This window comes from Cervus canadensis, chromosome 21, assembly GCF_019320065.1.
Source record: "Cervus canadensis isolate Bull #8, Minnesota chromosome 21, ASM1932006v1, whole genome shotgun sequence".
NCBI lineage: Eukaryota > Metazoa > Chordata > Mammalia > Artiodactyla > Cervidae > Cervus > Cervus canadensis.
Window position 1 is genome coordinate 17,344,051 of NC_057406.1, and position 24,985 is coordinate 17,369,035.

The 24,985-nt window shown below is 39.6% G+C and overlaps 1 protein-coding gene across 1 annotated transcript in view; it reads right to left on the minus strand.

Annotated features, from left to right (window-relative positions):
- LOC122423345 (antigen WC1.1-like) overlaps nucleotides 1-24,985 on the minus strand; it is a 246,079-nt gene that overhangs the window by 215,852 nt on the left and 5,242 nt on the right. The window contains 7 exon segments of the mRNA XM_043440300.1: nucleotides 1,445-1,759; nucleotides 7,864-8,178; nucleotides 8,913-9,227; nucleotides 9,305-9,397; nucleotides 13,458-13,775; nucleotides 13,856-14,164; nucleotides 22,725-23,045. Coding sequence (XP_043296235.1) covers nucleotides 1,445-1,759; nucleotides 7,864-8,178; nucleotides 8,913-9,227; nucleotides 9,305-9,397; nucleotides 13,458-13,775; nucleotides 13,856-14,164; nucleotides 22,725-23,045 — 1,986 coding nt within the window.

Consider the following 24,985-nt stretch of genomic DNA (forward strand, 5'->3'; position numbering starts at 1 on the left):
GAGTTTCAAGCCAGCTTTTTCACTCTCCTCTATCACATTCATCTAGAGGCTCTCCTTTGTTCCTCTTTACTTTCTGCCATTAGGGTGGTGTCATCCGCATATCTGAGGTTATTGATATCGTTATTTTAATTCTATGAGATTAAAAATTTAGAAAGAACAAGGAAAAAGTATTTCTTGTATTCTGTTTTATATACCCTGATACATGTGAAATATTCAAATATATGCTGAATAATCAACAAAGTCTTATATATATCAAGATAGAGACTTCTGAGATATAGTATATCTTTTTTATTTTCTACTTGATTTTAAAATTTATATGGAAGAATATGTGTGTGAAAATTCCAAGAAAATTATTAAATAGAAGGCCGATGTGAGTAAAGATATTAAATATAGTAAAGACATATCTTTGTTTGGTCTCTTGCTGTGTAGGACACATCCTGTGTCCTTAGGCACACATAGCATCCTCCATACCACACCTGGCCCCTCAGTGCTGCTCAGAGAACCTCACAGTTACCTTCATCAGCTCCCATTGCCATTCTCCTTCCTCCCAGCTACTATAAAACCTTTTCCACCTTCTTCAAAAATTATATTTGTCCACTTATTCCAAATAAGCCCCCAAACTCAATTCTCTTATATCATTGAAGTCATCAAATATAAACTATATAATCTCTTAACATAAAACACAGAAACTCAAGTTTTATTACCTCCACCTTTGACTTGTCAGTGCATGGCTAAGTGTTCCTCCAAACTTTGCATTTATACAGATATTCTAAAGGAAAAATTGGAGAGAGAGACTTTTCTAGTAACAATGGAAGAATATGTGACTCAGAGCATTTCATCAACAATTCTCTACCATCAAAGAACTATGAACATTTATGTCTAAATTTGCAAAGGAAATTTGAAATCTGGCAAAAAAATCCATAAGAATCTGTGATCTGGTAAATGATAACCCCTGTAGGGGTACCCTCTATATATGTAAATGATGTCCTCCTACAGTAGGAGTAGCTTTCACTCATACTAACCTAGTGCAAAATAATGTCTCACACTGTTTGTATAGAAACAACTCCACCCAGGAAAGTACATCCTCATTTTTGTCCCTCCCTCTCATAGCCTTCTTGTGCAAAGAAGAGTGTGTATGTGGCTGTTAGCAAATGCTTCACTCTTACAAAACATGAATTATGAAAAAAAAATCATGAGGATTTAACTGGGAGAATAAATAAAGCTATTTTAGTTTCAGGTAAGACCACTGGAGAAGAAAAGAATAGCAGAGACTTGTAAGAGAAAAGTATATGAAGCTCATTGCTCAGTTACAGTGCACTCAGGGAGGGTGGGTAGTTGTCTCAGTCCTCTCTAGCCCATGCGTTCCCTGTTGTCCCTCTGATCAGACACCAGCTTTCCTGGAACTTTCCATTCTCCCAGCTGGTGGGCAATGAACCGACCATACCTGAGCAGATGACTCCTGCATCCTCGCTATGATCGCAGTAGTGCTTCCCCCAGCCTTGGGAAGGGCACCTCCACACGTGGGACTCCTTTCCTGTGCACTTCACATTGTCCAGCCAAATGGGCCCTGATCCCGCCCCAAAGTAAGAAGAGACAGGGGCATCGAGGGCTTCGCCACAGCCCAGCTGCCTGCACACCACGCGGGCATCTTCCAGGTCCCAGCTGTAACCACAGATGGTGCCCCAGGAGCCCTGGTCAAGGATCTCCACTCTCCCGGCGCAACGACCGCCCCCGTCCACCAGGCGGAGCTGTCTGCTACCTGAGGAGAGAGAAAGGGGACACACGGGGCGTTGACTTGGAGAATGAGAAGGCTCCTCTGTCCTGTGGGACCCTCACCTGAGCAGTAGGAGGCGCTCTCCTCTGAAGCTGCAGACCCTGCTGGCTCTGATATGGAGTCTTTCCACTGGTGCAGAAGGCAATGGCAACTCACTCCAGTACTCCTGCCTGGACAAACCCATGGACGGAGGAGCCTGGTAGGCTGCAGTCCATGGGGTCGCTAAGAATCAGACACGACGGAAGCGACTTAACAGCAGCAGCATTGCACTGGGGCAGCAGCTGGGTCTGGTTTCTTATATCAGCGGCAAGAGAATTAATAAGGTTGAAAAGTAGGAGGGAAAAACCAAACAGGAAATAGTAAACTAAAAACACCCTAGAGAGTAGTCTGAGACAGAAGGTGTTACAAGGTCATATCAGAGGTAACATTCTGATCTGTAGAGTTGTGCACAGCACCTGAGAAAGATTGACAGGAAATGCCAGTCTCTATTCCCGCAGCAGTTAAGTGAGTTCAGAGTCACAGGAATGAGCCGGCAGCTGGATGGATTCCTTACAAACCACACACACTTTGATGCCATTGACCTGAGAGTTAAAGGGGTTGATTAAAGGGAGTGGCCTCATCAGAAGCTTCAGGTAGCAGTCATGAATCCTTTACCATTAGAATCCTTCTCCTTGGTACAGTCATTCAGAACTGAAAAACAAATGGATTCTGTGATGTTTTGGTTTACTCCAGAATATTTCATTTATAGTTCTAAGCTTCAGACTTCAGATCTGGATACTTAGTTTCAAAACATGCGAGCTCTTTGAGTAGATTGAACAACTTTCATTGGAGATGATGCCAGGTAACAATGACATTGACCAGATTCCACTGGGAATCAGAGAATGCTGCTTCGTCTCCCCCAAAAATATAAGCCCTCCTTGGACTTTGTGTCAAGAATCTCTGTTAATCAAATTTTGGAGTTATGTGATCTGGAGGGGGAAATAGTGTAGATGTGTGCTTAGTCGCTTAGTCACTTTAAGACCCTATGAACTGTACCTCACCAGGCTTCTCTGTCCATGGGATTCTCCGGGCAAGAATAGTGGAGTGGGTTGCCATGCCCTTCTCCAGGGGATCATCCTGACCCAGCGATCTAACCAGTGTCTCCTGCATTGCAGGTGGATCCTTTACCACTGAGCCACTGCTGAAGCCCTTCTGGTTCTACCACTGAGCAGGAATAAGTTATATTCCTGCTCTGAAAGCCCTTGAACAAATAACATTAACAGAATCAATGTATTTTTCTCTCCTTTTATACATAAAAGTGTCATAAAGAAAGGTTAAATAGTGTCTATCAGTGGTGCACTTTAAGTAAATAATGAAGTAGAAAATTAAACCTAAAATTTTCCATTTCCAGGGAGAATGGAGGAGTTCACAGCAAGCCAATGTGTCTTGCTGGGTCTTGCTGGATACAACTTTAAAAGCTGGAAAATGTTTTTTAAGAAACAGTAAATGTATTTGACATTTGTTAACACAACATGGACTAAATATGCTAAAATTCTAAAGAGTGGAGATTATTTCAATGTTAGTCCAAGATCTATAGCTTTTTTTCTCTGTGGGAATTTGCCAATTCATTGCATAATTTAATGATCAGGATCTGGGCTTGGGCAAGCAGAGGACTATTGTTGTGACAGGAAGCCAGCATAATTTGGGAGTTACCTGGTGCTGGAGTGACAAAATTAGAGTCTTGAGAGCCTGTCTCACACAGCAGGTTTTCTCCTCAAATATCTGCCCAGTATATAAGCTGTGAAGGGCAGGAAGCTAGAGAACTACATAAAAAGACTTGGAAAGCAGAGTCTTTTTCATTATTTGGGTACTTAGCTACAAAAGAATCTAGGCTCTGCACTGAAATCTCTGAAAGCCCCTTTCACAGGGACAGAGAAATCAGAGGTGGACTGAGTGCTACCGAAACTGCAACCCACACTTGTTACAGCTCAGTTTTAGGATATATTTAGATATTTAAGTGATACACACCCCTCCCCCCACCTGCCTGGGAAAACAAAGGGTAAATCTTTTCAGGTGTTAGAAAATGTATCGGGAGCATCTTACTTTTTCATATATAATTTAAAGCATTCAATAAAAAATGACATGACATTTGACAAGCTAGGATAACATGACAAATGACCAAAGTGAAAAAAGATAAGAGAATGCAGAGAAACTTATGATAGAAATGCTGGACTTAGCAGATAAGGATTTTAACTACAATCAATGTATTTAGGGGAAAAGAGAGAAGAAGAGAATAAACAGGTAAAAAGATGAAAAAAATAACAAATAATCATAAATAAATAAAAATATCTAAGGAAACATTGCCAACCTAAAATAAAATATCTAGGTTTAAAAAGTGAATGAATAAGTTAAAAAAATTTTAGATAGTACTCAGAAGATAGTGATTTAGAGGAGTCCTAAAGATGAGAGATGAGAAAGAGAAGAAAGAGGAGGAGGAGAGGGAGAAGAGATACAGAGACAGAGAGACAGAACTGCAAAAGAATATCTGAAGATATAACAATAGACAATTTTTTTCATTTATTTTTATTAGTTGGAGGCTAATTACATTACACTATTGTAGTGGGTTTTGTCATACATTGACATGAATCAGCCATGAACTTTTTAAAAAAATAAATGGAGGAGTATGAAAACCCCCACTCCTAGTAAAGATGCTGAAAATCAAAAGGAAAAAGGAAAATCTGGAATAATAACAGATATTTAATACTAAAGGAGGAAAAAAAGGAGACAAAAAGGAACATAAAGCAGGTGGATGATTTAAAAACAAATGGCAGATACCAACACATCCATATCAGTAATTGCATTTACAGTAAATGGATTAAGATAAAACAAAATTGACACAAATGTTACTTGCAAAATGCCCACCTTATATTATGAAAGCAAAGAATAGTTGAAAGTAAAACGATGGGAAAAATGTACCAACTGTAACAAAACTGGAGTAGCTATATCAATGTTCCAGAAAGTAGACTTTAAGCCAAGGTACACTAATTGAATTAAAGAGGGAATTTTCAAGATTATAATGAGATGCACCCTTAATAAAGATACTGCAGACAACAAAATTCAAGAAAGGTAACAGAGCATAAGTTTGAAATATGCTTGACAGAGTGAAAAGAAGAAATAGGCAAAATCACAATCAAAATGGGGGATTATTACCATATCTTTTTCAATAGCATGGAGACCAAACGTACAAAAAAAACAAAGAATACAGTAGATGTAGAACAACATAATCAGCACATTTAACTAAGTAACACATAGAGCAATGCACCCAACAGTGCAAGAGTTCACAGTACTGTAAATGCACTAGGAACTTCTATCAAAATGACCACATAATAGGACAAAATCTTTCACTCTTTGAATTCATACAGAGTATTTACTCTGACCACAGTGGAATAAAATTAAGAACTAATAAGAAAATATTGTTAGCCACCTCTATTTGGGGAAATTCAGCAAGATCCTTCCAAAAACCACCTGGGTCTGGGAATAAATTTAAAACTTACAAAATATTGTGAGATAATGATAATAAAGATATGATAATAATGATAATAAACACAAAATAAGGATATGATAAATTCTTCTAATGAAACTCAAGTAGTGCCTAAGGGAAATTTATACCCTAGATTTAGAGAAGAGGAAAGACTGAAAGTGAAAAAAAGTAAGCTTCCAGTTAAGAAACTAGATGAGAAAGTCTAAAGAATGTAGAATGTTGGGGTTAATTAAAAAAGGAACAAAAATTAATGGAAAAGAAGGTAAGCATAATGTAGGAAATATAGAAGAAAACCCTTTAAATGTGGCTCATAGAAAATTGATGAACACTGAGCAATACTAATGCAGGGCAGAGAGAAAATGAAGTTAACAATACCAAGAATGAAAAGGGACATCACTGTAAATCATACAGAGTTTTTGGTCATAGTTTTTGTGCTGTTGTTTGTTTTTTGGCTGTGCTGTTGCTCATGGGATCAGAGTTCCCAGGTCAGGGATTGTACCTGGACCCATGACAGTGAAAGCCCAGAGATTTAACCCCTGGATTACATAGTTTTATTAATACAATTTATACATTTAATGTGGATAAGTACACATAAAGTGTCCATTTCTCCACAGCCTTGCCAACACTTAATTTTCTAAAAAAAACCAAAAAACAAAAAACAGTCATTCTGACATGTGTGAGATGATATCTCTTCTTTGTGGTTTTAATTTACATTTCCCTGATGATTGACAATGTCAAGCATTTTTTCATATACCTATTGCCATTTGTATGTCTTCTTTAGAGAAATGTCTATTCAAGCCCTTGGCCAATTTTTTAATTGAGTTATTAGGTTTTAAGTTTGTTGTTTTTTTTTTCTCTTAAGTTGTAGCAGTTCTTTATTATTTTTGGAAATTAATGCCTTATATAATATGTGCTAGCTTGCTTTTTCACTCTGTTGATCTTTCATTTGGTTTGTGGAAGCTTTTAAGTTTGATATCTTCCCACTTGTCTATTTTTGCTTTGTTGCCTGTACTTTTGTTTTTCCATTTATTTTTATTAGTTGGAGGCTAATTACTTTACAATATTGTAGTGGGTTTTGCCATACATTCTAAAGTACTGTTGCCTGTACTTTTGATGTCATATCCATGAACTCACGAAATAATGTGCTTTTATTTTGTGATGGAGCTAAGATATCACATATCTAAAATGTAATTCCTATCTGGTGATGATGTTACACCATTACACATAGTAAAATAAATTCAGATAAATAAGTAAATTTGAAATTAGGTTTGAATATACTTCAGTGGAACTATAAAATTGTTTGCAGAAAATAAAACTTGATTCAATGTTATTTAGAGATGAAGAATGGTGTTTGAAACATTGCAGTAAAGGCAGAAGTCAAAAAAGTAAAACATTACAGATTTGATCACATAACCCCCCCCCAGTACACATATACAACCTTAATAATATATGTAAATATGGGGAAAATCTTACAAAAATATTTAAGAAAAACAGTAAGTGATGTTTGTTTATAAAGAGTTCCTATGAATAAATAAGAAATTTTAAAACATTCTAGAGAAAAAATATTGTCATGAAAGATATCTTAAGACAGTAATATAGGAAAGAAGATATTTTTGTATATAGTGTTTGTGAAAGTCACTCAGTCATGTCCAACTCTTTGTGACCCCATGGAGTATAGAGTCCATGGAATTCTCCAGGCGCGAATCCTGGAGTGGGTAGCCATTCCCTTCTCCAGGAGGTCTTCCCAACCCAGGGATCAAACCCAGCTCTGCCACATTGCAGGAAGATTCTTTGCCAGCTGAGTCACAAGGGAAGCCCAAGAATACTGCAGTGAGTAGCCTATCATTCTCCAGTGGATTTTCCAAATTCAGGAATCAAACTGGGGTCTCCTGCATGGCAGGCAGATTCTTTACCAGTTGACCAAACAGGGAAGCCCTTATGTGGATAAAAAAAAATGATGCTATGAAGAAAATAATACTCTCTTTTAAAATTAAGTATTTATTTGGTTGTGCTGGGCCTTAGTTGCAGCATCCAAATTCTTACTTGTGGGATCATAAGAGAAAAAAATTGTAACTGCATTTGGTGATGGATATTACTGTATGTGTGGTGATGATTTACCAATATGTACAAATACATAAACACTATGTTGTACACTTAGAACTAATATAATGTTATGAGAATTACATCTTAATTAAAAATGTTAACAAACAAGGTTGGAATATGTGGATAAAATCAGTTCCATCTTTACCTCATTTAGGCTTCTCTGGTGGCTCAGACAGTAAAGAATCTGACTTCAGTGCGGGAGACTCAGTTGTGATACCTAGGTTGGGATGATCCCCTGGAGAAGGGAATAGCAACCCATTCCAGCATTCTTGCCTGGAGAACCCCATGGACAGAGGAGCCTGGCAGGCTACAGTCCATGTGGTCACAAAGACCAAGACTAGGCAACTAACATTTTCACTTAATATCATTTTGTGGACCCAAATTAAACTCATCACTTAGATTTTAAAATAGCAAATCTCACTGCATCCTACAGGGTTGGTACAGACACACAGAAATAGCAAGTCACCTTCACACACGATATAGGATTCCTCCTCTGGAGAACATGAAGCGTAATTCCAAGGGTCAGAAGGACACTGCCAGAGAGAGGTGTCAGTTTTCCGACAGCGAATTCCATCTACCCACCGGGGTCTGGAACCTTCCCTGAGACCAACAGAAGAATTGAGGGTTCCACTGTCCCCACAGTCAAGCTGTCTGCAGATCACGGACACAGTGATATCTTCTATGGGGCTGCGGCAGACACTGCTCCAGGTCCCGTTGTAGAAAACTTCCAGCCACCCAGCACACTGGTGGTCCTCACTCACCATCCTGAGGGCCAGGAACTCTAAGGTTGAAAGTGGAGGATACAGGACATAATAAAAACTTTGCTGGATGTTTTAGGTTTTCCTTTCTTCTAGAAATGGTGAACATTCATCTCTGACCTTATTCAAGAGATACCCACTAGATGACAAGACTGACATTGCCTCTCTTTTAACTGACTTTGTCCATTTGTGTCTATCTTTCTATTTCTACCACAATGGTGTAGTGGATTTGAACTGAGAGGAAGACCAAACTGAGTGGATGCTGGTCAGGGAGCAGCAGCTGAATGCTGCTTCCTGACGAAATCTTTATTTTTTTCCCCAAACTTTAAAGAGTATGTCAAAGGGATGTGATGTGGATATTAGGGAGATAGGGATAATAATTAATCAAAAAATGTCCACATCCAAATCTCTGCAACCTGTGAAATAAATATGTGTTGTTTTAAACCACTAATTGGTAAATTGTTAGGGAAGCAAACGGAAACTAGTACCGTGGGTTTAAATTTTTTGTATGTAACTGGAGAGAAAGCCCTGCTTTCTAGAAAAACTGTAAGAAACGGCTCTGCCAGGAAACACTGCTGAAAAGAAAGGATAAAATCATCAGCTGCTGCAGGAGAAAGTGAAAGCACCTCATCTTCACGACTGCTGTAAAGACAGGCTTCATGGGAGGAAGCCTCCTTCTCTGGTCCTTTCAGCATTTCTCCCTCAGGGCTCAGACCCCGTCCCCCTCCTCCACCCTGTGGACAGTGGCAGCGCAGACCTGAGCAGATGACCCCCGCGTCCTGCTTGTGTCTGCAGTCATGCCGCCCCCAACCGCGGAAAGGGCACCTCCACACATGGGACTCCTTTCCTGTACAGTTCAGGTCGTCCAGCCAGATGGGCCCTGATCCTGCCCCGAAGTGGGCAGACCCCGTGGCATTGAGGGCTTCTCCACAGCCCAGCTGCCTGCACACCACGTGGGCATCGTCCAGGTCCCAGCCGTCATCACAGATGGTGCCCCAGGAGCCCTGCTCAAGGATCTCCACTCTCCCGGTGCAGGGACCGCCCCCGTCCACCAGGCGGAGCTGTCTGCTGTCTGAGGAGAGAGAAATGGGACAATGGCGCGGTGATTCCAGGGATTTAGACGGGTCTTTTATCCTGTGGGACCCTCACCTGAGCAGTAAGGGGCGCTCTCCACTGAGGCCGCAGAGCCTGCTGGTTCTGACATAGAGTCGTTACACTGGGGCAGCACCTGGGTCTGGTTTCCTGAAGAAACAGCAATGATCAGAAGTCTGGAAGGGTTCAAGAACAGGAAACTGAATTAAGGAAAATAATGACCTACTGATGGAGCCTAAGATGAAAGCTGTGACCCAGCAGTAAAGTTATCATGCTCTTAGTGTTCACCTTTTCCCTGGAGAGTTCTGCTTCTGACAGTACCACAATTTCTGTTTTAACCCAAGTGTTGCTGTAAGAATGAGTTAAGTAAGTTGTGTATCCCTAAATTTATCCCTGTGCTGTGATTAGCTGCTCAGTCTTGTCTGACTCTTTGTAACCACTTGGACTATAGTCCACCAGTATCCTCTGCCCATAGGATTTTTCAGGCAAGAATACTGCAGTGGGTTGCCACGCCCTTCTCCAGGGGATCTTCCCAACCCAGGGATCAAACCCAGGTCTCCTGCACTGCAGGTGGATTCTTTACCATCTGAGCCACCAGGGAAGCCCAAATCTATCCCTATGTAAAAGCAAAACAAAATTCTTTCTGAAGGATTTCTACAATTTCTTCAATGTGTGTCTTTAAAACAATCACTTATATAAAATAGATCTCATGAAAAATGGAAAGGAAAAAGGAGACGTTAGAAAGAATTTCCCAGGGTTTTCAGCTGCTAGAGTTACCTGACAAGAATATATATAGCCACGGTTAAAGTGCTTATGAAATTAATTGACAAAATGTGTATCTTTGCAGGGAAATTATAAAAAACCAAATACTTCTAGAGTTGAAAAACTTGTTAGCTGCAATTAAGAACTAAAGAATAAGTGTGGCCACACATTAGCTCAGCATCAAGTAGAAACATCAAAATGCAAAATCAGAGGATATTCTTCAATTAATTCAGGTCACATAGCAAGAGTTCTGGTTATATTGTTGTATGGCAGTTTTTCCAGAAAACTTGGTTCACTTCAGTTCAGTCCCTCAGTCATGTCCAACTCTTTGTGACCCAATTAACTGTAGCTTGCCAGGCTTCCCTGTTCATCACCAACTCCTGGAGCTTGCTCAAACTCATGTCCATCAAGTCAATGATGCCATCCAACCATCTTATTCTCTGTCATCCCCTTCTCCTCCTGCCCTCAATCTTTCCCAGCATCAGGGTCTATTCCAATGAGTCAGCTCATCTCATCAGGTGGCCAAAGTATTGAAGATTCAGCTTCAGTATCAGTCCTTCCAATGAATATTCAGGACTAATTTCCATTAGGATCCACTGGATTGATCTCCTTGCAGTCCAGGGGACTCTCAAGAGTCTTCTCCAACACCACAGTTCATAAGCATCAATTCTTCAGTGCTCAACTTTCTTTATGGTCCAACTCTTACATCCATACATAACTACTGTAAAAATCACAGCTTTGGCTAGATGGGCCTTTGTCAGCAAAGTGACATCTCTGCTTTTTAATATGCTGTCTAGATTGGTCATAGCTTTTTTCCAAGCATCATTTAATTTCATGGCTGCAGTCACCATCTGCAGTGATGTTGGAGCCCAAGAAAATAAAGTCTGCCACTGTTTCCATTGTTTCGCCATCTATTTGCCATGAAATGATAAGACCAGATAGCATGATCTTTGTTTTTGAATGTTGAGTTTTAAGCCAGCGTTTTCACCCTCCTCTTTCACTTTCATCAGGAGGCTCTTCAGTTCCTGTTCGCTTTCTGCCATAAGGCTGGTGTCATCGGCATATCTGAGATTATTGACATTTCTCCTGACAATCTTAATTTCAGCTTGTGCTTCATGCAGCCCAGCATTTCAGATGATGTACTCTGCATATAAGTTAAATAAGCACAGTGACAATATACAGCCTTGACGTACTCCTTTCCCAATTTGGAAACAGTCTGTTGTTCCATGTCCAATTCTAACTATTGCTTCTTGACCTGCACAAAGATTTATCAGGAGGCAGGTAGGTGGTCTAGTATTTCCATTTCTTTAAGAATTTTCCACAGATTGTTGTGATCCAAAAAGCCTAAGCCTTTGGCATAGTCAATAAAGCAGAAAGAGAGGTTTTTCTGGAACTCTCTTGCTTTTTCTGTGATCCAACAGATGTTGGCAATTTGATCAGTATGAAAAGGTAAAACTTAGTAGCTGAAGAAAAAAATATGTACTTAATTTTGCTTATGACTTTGGGTCATTAATCAGGAAAAAACTCAGTTTGGCAGTCTTTCAGTGGGGTCTTTCAGTGCTGCAATTAGATGTCACCTGGAGTTGAAGTCATTTAAAGACTTGACTGAACTCTGGTTCTGTAAAGGATTTCCCAGAAGTTTCCTAAGGGTAAAGGAACTTCATGCCTTCAACTGAATTCAGAAAGAATTTACATATTCAGGAAGAAATGGGGCAGAAGGGGAACGGAGAAGGAAGGACACACCCACACAGAGAGATTAAAGCAAAATATTGATACTAACATTTAGAAACCCAGGTAAAGGTCATAAAGGAATTTTTATATTGTTTCTCCAACATTTTTATGTCTCAACATACATCAAAATTTAAAGAATTAAAAAATGAAAACAAGTCAAAGAGAATTTATTGCCAGGACACTTTCAGAAAAATACTCATAACATCAAAAATAAAATACCTAGGAGAAATCCTAGAAGATGGACAAAATCTCTGAGAGAAATCCAGGATCTAACTGAATGGTGGGATGTATTATGTCAATGATTTGGAAAACTCAACATTGTCAATGTCAATCATCCTCAAATTTCTATGTCTACTCTCAAATTTTTAAATCTAATCTCAATGAAAATACCCTTAAGCTTCTCTTCTGGTGAAAATGACAAGCTGATTTCTAAATTCATACAAAATACAAGCAAGCAAGAATGACCAGCACAGTTGGTAAGAAAAGCAATGATATTAGAGGAGTTAATATAAAGTAACTCTTGTAAATTAAAATTATTCAGACTTACTACAAAGTCTGAAACACTGGGAGATAGTGATGGACAAGGAAGCCTGGTGTGCTGGAGTCAGACATGACTTAGCCATTGAACAACAACAACTACAAAGTTATGATAATTAATAAAATGCAATATTGGTGCAAGGATAGACAAATGATAATATGGAACAGAAGAGAGAGTCTCAAATAAGACAGACATAATTGCTCTTCTGCTTATGACAAAGGCAGCACTGCAGTGGAGAAGAATCTTTTCAGAAAAAGATTCTGAGTCAGTTGGATGTCCACATGAAACCTGACCATTATCTTACATAGATATCAATCCCAGAAGGAATGCACAATAATATGCAAGAGGAATATAATAAAATTTCCTTAAGATACTCCTAGAGAATATTTTTACAATCTTCAAATAGGCAAAGTTCTTTTTTAAAGGCTATAAGAAGCATTAAATGTACAGAAAAAAGTTGTTAAGTTATATTTACATAAGATTAAGAAATGAGTTCATCAAAGGACACCATTTGATGAAGAAAATGAAAATAAAAGACCAAGGGTTAAACATGGAAAATAAGTAAAACAATTTACATCCAAAGACATTGTCATGGTAAGTTGTAATATCATATTTGTAAAAGTCAAGAAGTGGAAACAACTCAGATTTATACTGTCAGTAGAATGGATCAGTACATGGCCATGTGATCATTCAAAGCATACTCTAAAGTAATTAAAAAAAAGTGTGCTACAATATACAACATCATGCGTGAATCCCAAACATAATTTTGAGTCTAGGAAATTAGATACAAAAGATGAAACATACTGCATCATTTTATATAAAGTTCAAACATTGATAAAACTGTCTATGTTGGTAGAAGTTAGGTAAGTGCTTTTCCCTGTTGAGGAGGGAGGACACAGTTACTGGGGACATTCTCTTTGTCGCTCTGGATTGGGGTTCATACTGAGGTCTATACTTACAGCTGCTACATTGTTTTCTGATTTTATGTAAGCAGGATGTTGCTTAAAAATATATTATTCCCCTTCACACTTCTTGCCTTCAACTGAAAAATGAATGAACAATGAGACGATGCATATTTCACCATGAAATATCTGATTTTGAAGCCCGTTTAACCTCACTCCTGCTCTTGGAGACATTTCACCCTAGGAGCATCCTGAGTAGCCCTTCCCTCTCTCTTACCTGAGCAGATCACAGAGGCCGTGTTGCCATGGGAACAGTCAGGCCCACCCACGGCAGTCACAGGGCAATTCCACAGGAAAGACTCTGCCCCTGAGCAGTGAAATCGGGCTGTTAGGATCTGATCACCTCCTTCCACCAAGTGTGGTCCTCTGGGAGTGGAGATGGCGACTCCACAGCTAAGGTGACGACAGACGACATTGGCATTGGCCAGACTCCAGTGGGAGGCACAGAGCGCTCTCCATCGTCCAGAAATGTTCATCTCCACCTGCCCCTCACACTGAGAGGAGCCGTTTGTCATGAGCCGGACTTCCGAGTATGCTGGTAGAAGAAGACAGAGTTTCAGCAAAATCACATAAACAGGGTGTTCACAGAGGTGAAAGGCCTGGCCTACATCTCACCTGAACAGACAACCTGAGCAGCTCCAATGTGGTGACACCTGCCCCCTGGACAGGGCACTCTGGGGCAGACCCAGAGCTCAGGCTCCTGCCCCTCACACCAGAACTCTTCAGCCCAGACCTGGCCTTCTGACTCTCTGAAGGGCACATGTCCCAGGACAGACACAGCCTTGCCGCACCCCAGCTCTGCACAGATGACCTGGGCAGTGGGAAGTGTGAAGTTTCCATCAGACACTGGGATCCAGGCTTCTCCAGAATACACTTCTACTCGCCCTGAGCAGGGTCCATCCCCTCCAGCCAGATGCACAAATCCTAAGAGGAAACAACAACAAAACCAGTGAGTGTTCATGGCACTGACTTGGCAACTGGAAACCGCACCTAACAGGCAGTGGAGTGAAAGTTTTTCTTTTTAGGAGTGGAGCATGTAGAGAGTCTTTGACAGTTATTGTCATAATTGAATTTTCGTGAGCAGGTTTCTGAAGAGAAATCCAGAAGGATTACAAGGTCAGTTCGAAATGGTTGAATCCCAAGAACATACACTTTGAGACTGGTTAGAAATGTGAATTTTTGGTCTAGGAGCCTGGAAACTACAGAGCCCAATTCAGATCATTGGAATGGCTGAACACTGGAAACACATGTTGTAGCATTGGTTGGAGAAGTGAGTTTCTCATTTAGAAGCCTAGAACCTACAAACAGATCCAAGGACACTGTATAACATGCAGGCACTTAAACTTAAACATAGAAATATGCAGACCAGAAGCCACCCAGAGGGATGTGGGCTATGAGATTAGACCTAGCATCCAGACAAGCTTAGAAAGCTTTCATAGGACTTGTGGGGCTAATATTCTGACCAGTTTTCTCTCCCAGAAGCTAGTCCCCAAGTGACTTAGGTTAGGGAAAGTCCTGAGGCTGGATCCATGAGGGCATGCCAACCTGTAGGCGGGTGACGGCTCCAGAGAAGAAATATGGACACTATCACTAATTCACATTTATGTCATCACATCTTGTCTTTCTGATACTTTTTCATGCCAAAAAATTCCATGAATTTCTTCAGTGACCTCAGTGGGAAGGAAAATGGGTTAAGAAAAGGCAGAGAGTCATAGAGAGAGAGTCCCAGCCATCTGTCTTGAAACCCTGGGATTTGTCAAAGAATGTGGGGGTGAGTGTGCTCTCAGTGGGAGTTTACCAGATAGCTGAGTTTCCAGATCGTCTCCTATTAAAGGTTTTTCTTCTGAAACAGGACTCATAGAAAATGCTAAGGGCTGATAATAATTGATTTTAATACTATCATGGTACTAATTCTAACCACAGAAAAATATGCATTCTTCTCAAGCACACATGGAATGTTCTCCAGGCTAGGTTACAAATAAGCCTTAACAAATTCAAAAATATTAAAACAATTCCAAGTATCTTACATGACCATAATGGAATGGGCTAAAATTCAATAATGATCAGAAAACAGGAATTCATGAATATATAAAAATTAAACCACACACTCATATTTTAAGATTGTTTTCCTATTTCTATAAACAATGATATTTAGATAGGAATTGAATTAAATCTGTAGATCACTTTGAGAAGTATAAGCATTTTAACAATACTAATTCTTTCAGGCCAGAAACACAGAATGACTTTCCATTGATCATATTGTCTTCAATTTCTTTCATGAATGTTTTACAATTCTAACAGAAGATGGCATGTTGCCAAAAAGGAGGAGGAAGAAAAAGGAGGAGGAGGAAGAAAAAGGGGAAGGAGGAAGAAATGAGCAAACAAGTCATAATTTGGAGAGTTCCAAGTTGAAAAAGCCTCAGTATGGATAAATATGCAAATATTTGTGGCAAACACTTGTTGAACAGGTTGTTAGCACCCTCTGCTCCTCCCATCTACCACCTAAACTGCTATCCTTTCTCATTTCTCCCACTTTAGACAAGCAAACACCATTTTAAAAGATACAGATGGGTGGAAAAGCAAATCAGAAGAAGCAAATCTGCTGAAGAAGTAGAATGTAGGTGGGGTATATGGCATGCAAGGTGGGATCAAGGAAATTTTGAAACTAAAGGAGGAAAACCAAAAGAAAAGTTCATCATTTGGTCATCAAAGGAACACGAATTTTGAACTGAGTGAAGATAACCCAATGAAAAAACTTTATTTAATTCATCAAGTACAATTCCCTGATTTCTGGGTGTGTTCTGATTATTTATTTCTTTTTTCCTGGTAAAGGACTGCTTAGTGATACCCAACATTCAACCAAAAAATTATTAGAACTTCCAAAAGAGAAAAATGTAACCCATAACACATTTTTTAAAAACAATCATTTAAAGCAGCTTCAGAAATTACAGAAATGATTGAATTGGCTAAAGAGGTCTTTAAACCCATAATATCAATATGCTTAATGAAGCATAAAAATGAACAGGGAGAAAAACTAGGAAAGATAAACAAATGAGACTTCTAAAACTGAAAAATATAGTATTGGAATGAACAATTATTTGGATTAATTACACAAGAGACTAGACATTGCAGAATAAAAGAACTGGAAAGTAAAACACAGCAGTAGAGACTATCTAAACTGAATCAAAGAGAGTAAAAAGGCAGAAAAATATGAATGGAAATTCAATGGCATGTAGGATAATATCAAAATATATAAAATATGTGTATTTGGAGATTCAGAATAAGGGATGTACAGAAAAATATTAAGAAAAGATAAATGACATTTTCCCAAAGTTATTGAAAACTGTAAACCCACTGGTCCAAAAACCTAAACAAACCCCAAACAAGATTATGAAACCATTCTCAGAAAACTTGACTAAATGTACAATTCATTGTTAAACAAACAAACAAAGATATCTTAAGAGCCATGAGGGAAGTTTGACACATTATATTCAGGGAACAAAAGGATAAGAATTATTTACTGAATTTTTGTTGGAGGCAATGAAAGTCAAATGACAATGTAAGAACATATTTAAAGTATTGGGGTTAGGCATTTGTTACGCTAAAATTAAATCAGCTATGAAAATACTTTTCAAAACTGAATGAAAATTAAAATGATTTCAGGTCAATGAAAGATGATAGACTTGGAGGCCACCAGACACACACTACACAAAACTGCCTCAGAAAGTTCTTCAAGCTAAAGGGAGATGACAGCAGATGAAAACAGGGATCCTCTCAAAGCTGTAGAGATTGTGCTAAATGTTGATTCTCTATTAGAAGGTTGAAGGCAAAAATATTAGCAACAAACTACAAGAGTCATAATAAATTTATAAGTAGAATGTATGACAAGGATAGGGCCAAAGACAAGAATAGGGAAGTGGAAGAAAACTATAGTGACTGACACTGCATGTTATGACATAATATCATTTCAAGGTAGAATGTAATTAAAGATTAATAATTCAACATTGGCTTTTCCCGGTGGTTCAGTGGTGAAGACTCCACCTGACAACGCAGGAGACATGGGTTTGATCCATGGTCTAGGAAAATTCCACATACCACAGAGCAACTAAGTCTGTGCACAACAACTAGTGAGCCTGTGCTCTAGAGCCCAGGGGCCATGACTACTGAAGCTTGTGCACCCTAGAGCCTGTGCTCCAAAACAAGAGAGGCCACTGCAATGAGAAACTCATGCACTGCAACTACAGAGTAGCCTCTGATCTCTGCAACAAGAGAAAAGCCCAAGCAGCAATGAAGACCCAGCCAGCAAAAAGTAAACATTATTTTAAAAATTAAAAAAAAATAATTATAATCACCTAAAAATCTAATACAATTAATAAATCAATAGAGTATTTAAATTTAAATGATAAAATATAAATATAAAATATACTCAAAGGTTAAAATAAGAACAAAGATATAACATACAGCAGCTGCTGCTGCTACTGCTGCTGTCACTTCAGTCGTCTCCGACTCTGTGCGACCCCATAGACAGCAGCGCAGCAGGTTCCCCAGTCCCTGGAATTCTCAAGGCAAGAACACTGGAGCAGGTTGCCATTTCCTTCTCCAATGCATGAAAGTGAAAAGTGAAAGTGAAGTCACTCAGTCCTGTCTGACTCTTAGCGACCCCATGGACTGGAGCATACCAGGCTCCTCCATCCATGGGATTTTCCAGGCAAGAGTACTGGAGTGGGTTGCCATTGCCTTCTCTGACAAATAGGAGGCAAATACACTTAAATCCTATTATATCAATAATTACATTAAATGTAAATAATTTAAGTGCTCCAAATAAAAAACAAGATAATCAGACCAGATACCAGATACAATAAGACAAAACAAGTCTACAAACTTATATGTGTTTAAATATAAACACAGAAACATATTAAAGAGACAGAAATTACATACCATACAAACACAAATCAGAGAAAACTGTATATAATATTTAAATTAATATCATACAAAGCCAGACTATAAGACAAAGAATTCATTCAGAGAAAAAGAAACATTTTATGATAAGAAAATACAAAACTAATTATATAGTATTGAAACTGGTGGGTTAAAAATAAAGTGATGCTTAGAAGAAAATTTAGAACCTTGATGCTTCCTTGATGATTACATTAGAATAAAAATAGAAACAGAAGAAAATGATCCAAGATTCCACCTCAAGAATCTACAAAAGCAACAACAATCATAACTGAAAAAGAGGAATGAAAACTGAGTATAGAAATCAATTGAGAAGAAAGCAAATATGCAGTCAAGAAACTCAATAGAGCCCATTAGTGATTCTCTTAAAAAGAACATTAACACTGATAATCTTCTAGCAAACCAATTAAGGAAAACAGAGGGAACACATTAACAGCACCACTAACAAAAGGAGGAATATCATTGTAGATCTTCCCAACATCTAAAGATATGAGATATGAACCACTGTTACTAATTGGAAATTTTTTTTGTAAACTGGGCCAAGTCCTTAAAAACACATTACTTGTGAAACACAACTCACCAAAATCTGATAGGAAAAAAAAGGAGAAAAATATGAGTAAACTTATTTGTTAAATAAACAGAATCCATATTATAAAAATTTTCCACTAAGAAAACTGCCAGCTACAAATGCTAGCACTTCCACAGAGCTCAGAAATGACTCCCATAAGATAAAGGAAGAGAGGGAAGGAAGGAATGAGGGCAGGAAGGAAGTGTCACACAGAGGCTGTGGTGACAGTACAAATTGACCTACATCTTTCCAACCCTCCCCTCCTGCAATCGTTGCATCTTTATCCCCTCACCACTTTGCACTTCAGTACTGTAGTCCCTGGTGGCTCAGAAGATAATCAAGACTCTGCCTGCAATGCAGGAGACCCAGGTTTGATCCATGGGTGAGGAAGATCCCCTAGAGAAAGAAATGGCAACCCACTCAAGGATTCTTGACTGGAGAATTCTATGGTCCATGGGGTCGCAAAGAGTAGGACAGGACTGAAGCAACTTGAAATGCTTCCACCACAGTCCTTCACAATTTGTGTGTTCCCTCCCAAATCTTCCACCTGAACTCCATGAAATCTCCTCAGTATTTCAAACAAGCTTCTCTACATTCTCCTCTGGTCATTGTTTCCACTCTAGATTTCTCCTAAACACAGTACTTCACTTCCAGCAATCCACTACTGAGGCTGAAATTTCTCTTCCATTCTTGACTCCTAAGGTTGAGCAGAAGAAACTCCAAGAGTTTTGATTAAGATAATGAAAAGACATGCTATTCTAATCTTATTTCTGCTACATCACCACCACTTTGACTTATCTTCACATCATTAAAATATGTCTAAAAATACAGAAAAGACAGACCAGGGGGAGGAAACTAATGACAAAAAGAGAAATAGAAGAAACTTGGAACCATTCATAAAAATGTGAGAGCCTAAGTTAGAGCAATGGTAGTCAGGGAGTACAAACCATAATTAGGGTTTAAATATCAGAGCACTCTCCAATTTTCTACTTCTAAGTATATCTTAATTGGAATTAATAACAAGACATCAGTTTTCTTAGGAAAACATTGGGAGTTCTAATTTCACACAAAGTTTCAACATCACACACTCCATTTTCACTCAGATACTGATTTATCAAAATATGGTGGAGACACCTGTAGTGTTTCCACAAATTTATCTACAGCTGGAACCATGATTAGGACATAGTAAAAATGAGGAAGGTTACTTGAGATGCCAGAGAACAGGTTTGTTTAAAACAAAAGTTTCTAACTAAAATTCAAATTGACCTTATTAAAAATAATTATTTTTATTAAGAATGATAAAGAGAATGGAACAAAACATTTTGAAGAGATGGATAGATTTATGACATAACTGCTGTAATGGTTTCACAAATGCATGCTTATCAAGCAGTTTTGTATGTCAGACATACCTCAATAAAGTACTTTTTAAAAAGGAAAAGAATTGTTTCCTTAAGGACCTCAACTAGAATCATCAAAGATCTGCTGACGGTGACATTAGAAAAGAGCACTTTTCCATTGATCTTCCTGTACATAAACACGCAAGAGCTGGTTGGCTGTGGCTCTTAAGGACCTTCTGCAGATGTCCTCAGGGCTCCCCTGTCTCACCATCCCATTAGATGGGGTGATACTATCCTAAGACCAGCCTTCTACCTTAGGGAATTCACTGTGATAACTGACAATATCTTCTTCCAGTCCAGTTGTTCTGATGTGATTAATAACCTGGACATCCAATCTGTAATTGTGATAACAACTAGAAGCATCTCTGTCAAATATTGTGAGCACCCATTCACACCCTAGTTTCACTGCTGTCTTTCCTGCATCCACCTTGGCATTGGTCAAACACACTTAGATAGCACTGAGTACTTCTTAGGAGTCACATCAGGTCCTCTTAGCTTCAATTCAGTTCAGTTCAGTTCCTCAGTCATGTCTGACTCTTTGCAACACCATGGACTGCAGAATGCCAGGCCTCCCTGTCCATCATCAACTCCCGGGGTTTACTCTAAGTCATGTCCATTCAGTCAGTGATGCCATCCAACCATCTCATCCTCTGTCATCCCTTTCTCCTCCCACCTTCAGTCTTTCCCAGCATCAGGGTCTTTTCCAAAGAGTTGGTTCTTCCCATAAGGTGGCCAAAGTATTGGAGTTTCAGCTTCAGCATCAGTCCTTCCAATGAATGTTCAGGACTGATTTCCTTTAGGAGGGACTGGTTGGAGCTCCTTGCTGTCCAAAAGACTCTCAAGAGTCTTCTCCAACGCCACAGTTCAAAAGCATCAATTCTTTGGTGCTCAGCTTTCTTTATAGTCCAACTCTCTCATCCATATAGGACTACTGGAAAAACCATAGCTTTGACTAGACTGGTCTTTGTTAGCAAAGAAATGTCTCTGCTTTTTAATATGCTGTCTAGGTTGGTCATAGCTTTTCTTACAAGGGACAAGCGTCTTTTAATTTCATGGCTGCAGTCACCATCTGCAGTAATTTTGGAGCCAAAAAAATAAATAAATAAAAGGTTGTCACTATTTCCACTGTTTCTCCGTCTATTTGCTAGGAAGTGATAGGACTAGATGCTATGATCTTAGTTTCTGAATGTTGAGTTTTAAGCCAACCTCTTCACTCTCCTCTTTCACTATCATCAGGAGGCTCTTTAGTCCTTTGCTATCGACCATAAGTGTGACGTCATCTGCATCTAAGGTTATTGATATTTCTCCCGGCAATCTTGATTCCAACTTGTGCTTCATCCAGTCCAACATTTCTCATGATGTACTCTGCATATAAGTTAAATAAGCAGGGTGACAATACACAGCCTTGACGTACTCCTTCCCTGACTTGGAAACCCTCTTTTGTTCCATGTCCGGTTCGAACTGTTGCTTCTTGACCTACATACAGATTTCTCAGGATGCAGGTCAAATGGCCTGTTATTCCCATCTGTTGAAGAATTTTGCAGTTTGTTGTGATCCACACAGTTAAAGGCTTTGGCATAGTCAATAAAGTAGAAGTAGATGTTTTTCTCAAACTCTCTTGCATTTTCAGTGATCAAACGGATGTTGGCAATTTGACCTCTGGTTCCTCTGTCTTTTCCAAATCCAGCTTGAACATCTGGAAGTTCACGGCTCATGGACCACAACCTTGTCTAACTCAATGAAACTATGAGCCATGCCATGTAAGGCCACCCAAGACAGACGGGTCTTAGTGGAGAGTTGTGACAAGACGTTGTCCATGGTGAAGGAAAGGCAAACTACTTCAGTATCCTTGCCTTGAGAACCCCATGAACTCTTAGCTTCACTGCCTCTTATATGTGATGTGCTTCAGCTACTGTGTTGTAAACTTCAAGACTTCATTTTCCTGCTCCCTCAACATCCCTGCAAATGTGGTGTGAGCTCCCCATTCGATTCATCAGGTATACCAGTGTGATGAGACTTTTCCCTGCCACAAGTCCCACTTCTGGCCTCCTCTGGCTGTTACCTAGGGACATTTAAATGCACCACTGAATTTCTCTCACAACTTTTCCTTGTGCAAGTGCACCATGACTTCTGGTATTGTCATTTGTCCATGGGTCTTCACATGCCTTTTTAGGGTTACCATTGCTTGGTTGATCCTGTTCTATTGGCACATACCAACCTGATGGAGTGTGGTGACTCTGACTTTTAGGACCTATGAGGATGATAAACATTGTTGCCAACAACTCTCCTATGACACCCCCCCAAGACAATGTAGCCACACCCTACTGATCATTATGTCAAAGAATACAGAACAATTACCATGCTGAGACTGTGTCACAGAGGTTGAATCCAGAAGCTGAATCTGTATGAAACTTTTGACCTCTCCTCTGCCTCCTGTGACACATCACACAGACCCTTCACCCAAGTATATTCTAAAGGCTGTATCCATAATCTCGAGTCATTCTGGTAATAAGATGGAGGCTTTTCCTGCTAGAGATCCCCACACAGACCAGACAGGACTTACCTGAGCAGACTACTCCAGTATCCCAGTTGTGGGAATAGCTATCATTACGATAGTCTTTAATATTAGAATGCCTACAGTCACTGACAGTTGACTCTACGCCTTCACATGAAGTATACAAAAGCCAAATGGGACCAAGTCCTGGTCCAAAATAAGCCTCTTTAGGAATACCAATGGCAGCTCCACACCCCAGCTGTCTACACACTACAGATGCATCCTTCAAGCTCCAGTTGTCACCATGCACTGTGCCCCATTCTCCTTGATGCTTTACTTCCACTCTCCCCTCACAGCGGTGTGCTCCATCCTTCAGCCTCAGCTCCAGATCTGCAAGAGAGACACAGACACGGGACACAGGAGAGATTTTAGGAGACTTACAATGATATAAGTATTTAAAACATTAGCTCTCTGAGGAGCAAAAAAGTGCATGGGATATAGTATTTCCTGACCTCTGTGGTATAGACATTCCCACCATGGCCAACTCTAAGCTCCCAATGTGCCATCACTGAACCTGGAGCAGGAAGGGAGGCACCAGGTATTTCTCAGGAGCCTGTAGAACCAGCTCCAAGGACACCACAGGGGACAGGCCTTCAGAGACTCTGGATGCTGCCTTCCCTGTAGATGTGCCCAAGGCTACTAGGGCCCAGCTTCCCCATCTCAGTGACAGCTCATGGCCCGGGATCTAGGGGGGAATCCTCCCTCTCTTTCCCTCTCCATAGGGAGCATCTCATCCAGCTCAGGAACAGAGGGCTGTGGTAACAGGCTCTAAAATGTCTTGGTTATTCCTGCCATCTGATGTTCATGTCTTTGTGCAATTCCATACTCCAATGTACCTAGTAACACCCATCTAACAAATGGAATTTGATGAAAATGATCAGATGTCACTTTAGTGATTAAGTCATAAGATGACTTTGGTTTCTGCATATAAAAAGGAGTTCATTAGTAGGGACATCATAGATGGAGACATTACTAGTGTTCAGTTCAGTTGCTCAGTCGTGTCTGATTCTTTGAGACCCCATGGACTGCAGTACACCAGGCCTCCCTGTCCATCACCAACTCCCAGAGTTTACTCAAACTCATATCCATTCAGTCAGGTGATGCCATCCAACCACCTCATCCTCTGTCATCCAGCTCTCCTCCCACCTTCAATCTTTCCCAGCATCAGGGTCTTTTCAAATGAGTTAGTGCTTTGCATCAGTTGGCCAAAGTATTGGAGTTTCAACTTCAGCATCAGTCCTTCCAACGAATATTCAGGACTGATTTCCTTTAGGATGGACTGGTTCAGAAACATTTAAACTCTCTTTTTATGAGCATGTGGAAATAGTAATACTTCCTTGCCTGTTTGAAGTTAAGCATAACCATGTTATCTGGCTCATTCAACGAAGTGGGAGAACAAACAATGTCACTTCCACATAGAAACATTTAAGAGCCAATATGTTTTTCTACCACAGCAAATACTGAAGCCTTGTCTTGCAGTGGGAGCATAATAAAATGGTGGAGCATTCAACAACCTGAGTGCTTGAAGAATTATGATAGCACAAGTCCTGCCAAAGTAAACAGAACATATCATATAAGGATAAATTTTGGGGTTTTGTTACTATAACACACCAAGCTTACTTTTACTAAAACAGAAAATAACAGCAGAAAATTGACAAAGAGAAAAATACTAAGATAAACACTAGGTATATAAAATTGAGAAACATCTATAATAACATCTAAATCCCCAAGAAGAAAAAGAGATGCCAGGGTAGAGTAAACTGAAGCCTTAAATTTACTAAGAGAAAAAAAAATGTGAATCTAAAATTCTACACTCAAAAATATTCTCTCAAAGAATAAAGACCTCAAACTTGCCATTACCAAAATACTGATGGACAGCAGCCTCCATCCTCTTTTTTTTTTTTTTCCATTTATTTTTATTAGTTGGAGGCTAATTACTTTACAATATTGTAGTGGTTTTTGTCATACATTGACATGAATCAGCCATGGATTTACATGTATTCCCCATCCCGATCCCCCCTCCCACCTCCCTCTCCACCCGATTCCTCTGGGTCTTCCCAGTGCACCAGGCCCTAGCACTTGTCTCATGCTTCCAGTCTGGGCTTGTGATCTGTTTCACCCTAGAAAATATACATGTTTCGATGCTGTTCTTTTGAAACATCCCACCCTCGCCTTCTCCCACAGAGTCCAAAAGTCTGTTCTGTACATCTGTGTCTCTTTTTCTGTTTTGCATATAGGGTTATCGTTACCATCTTTCTAAATTCCATATA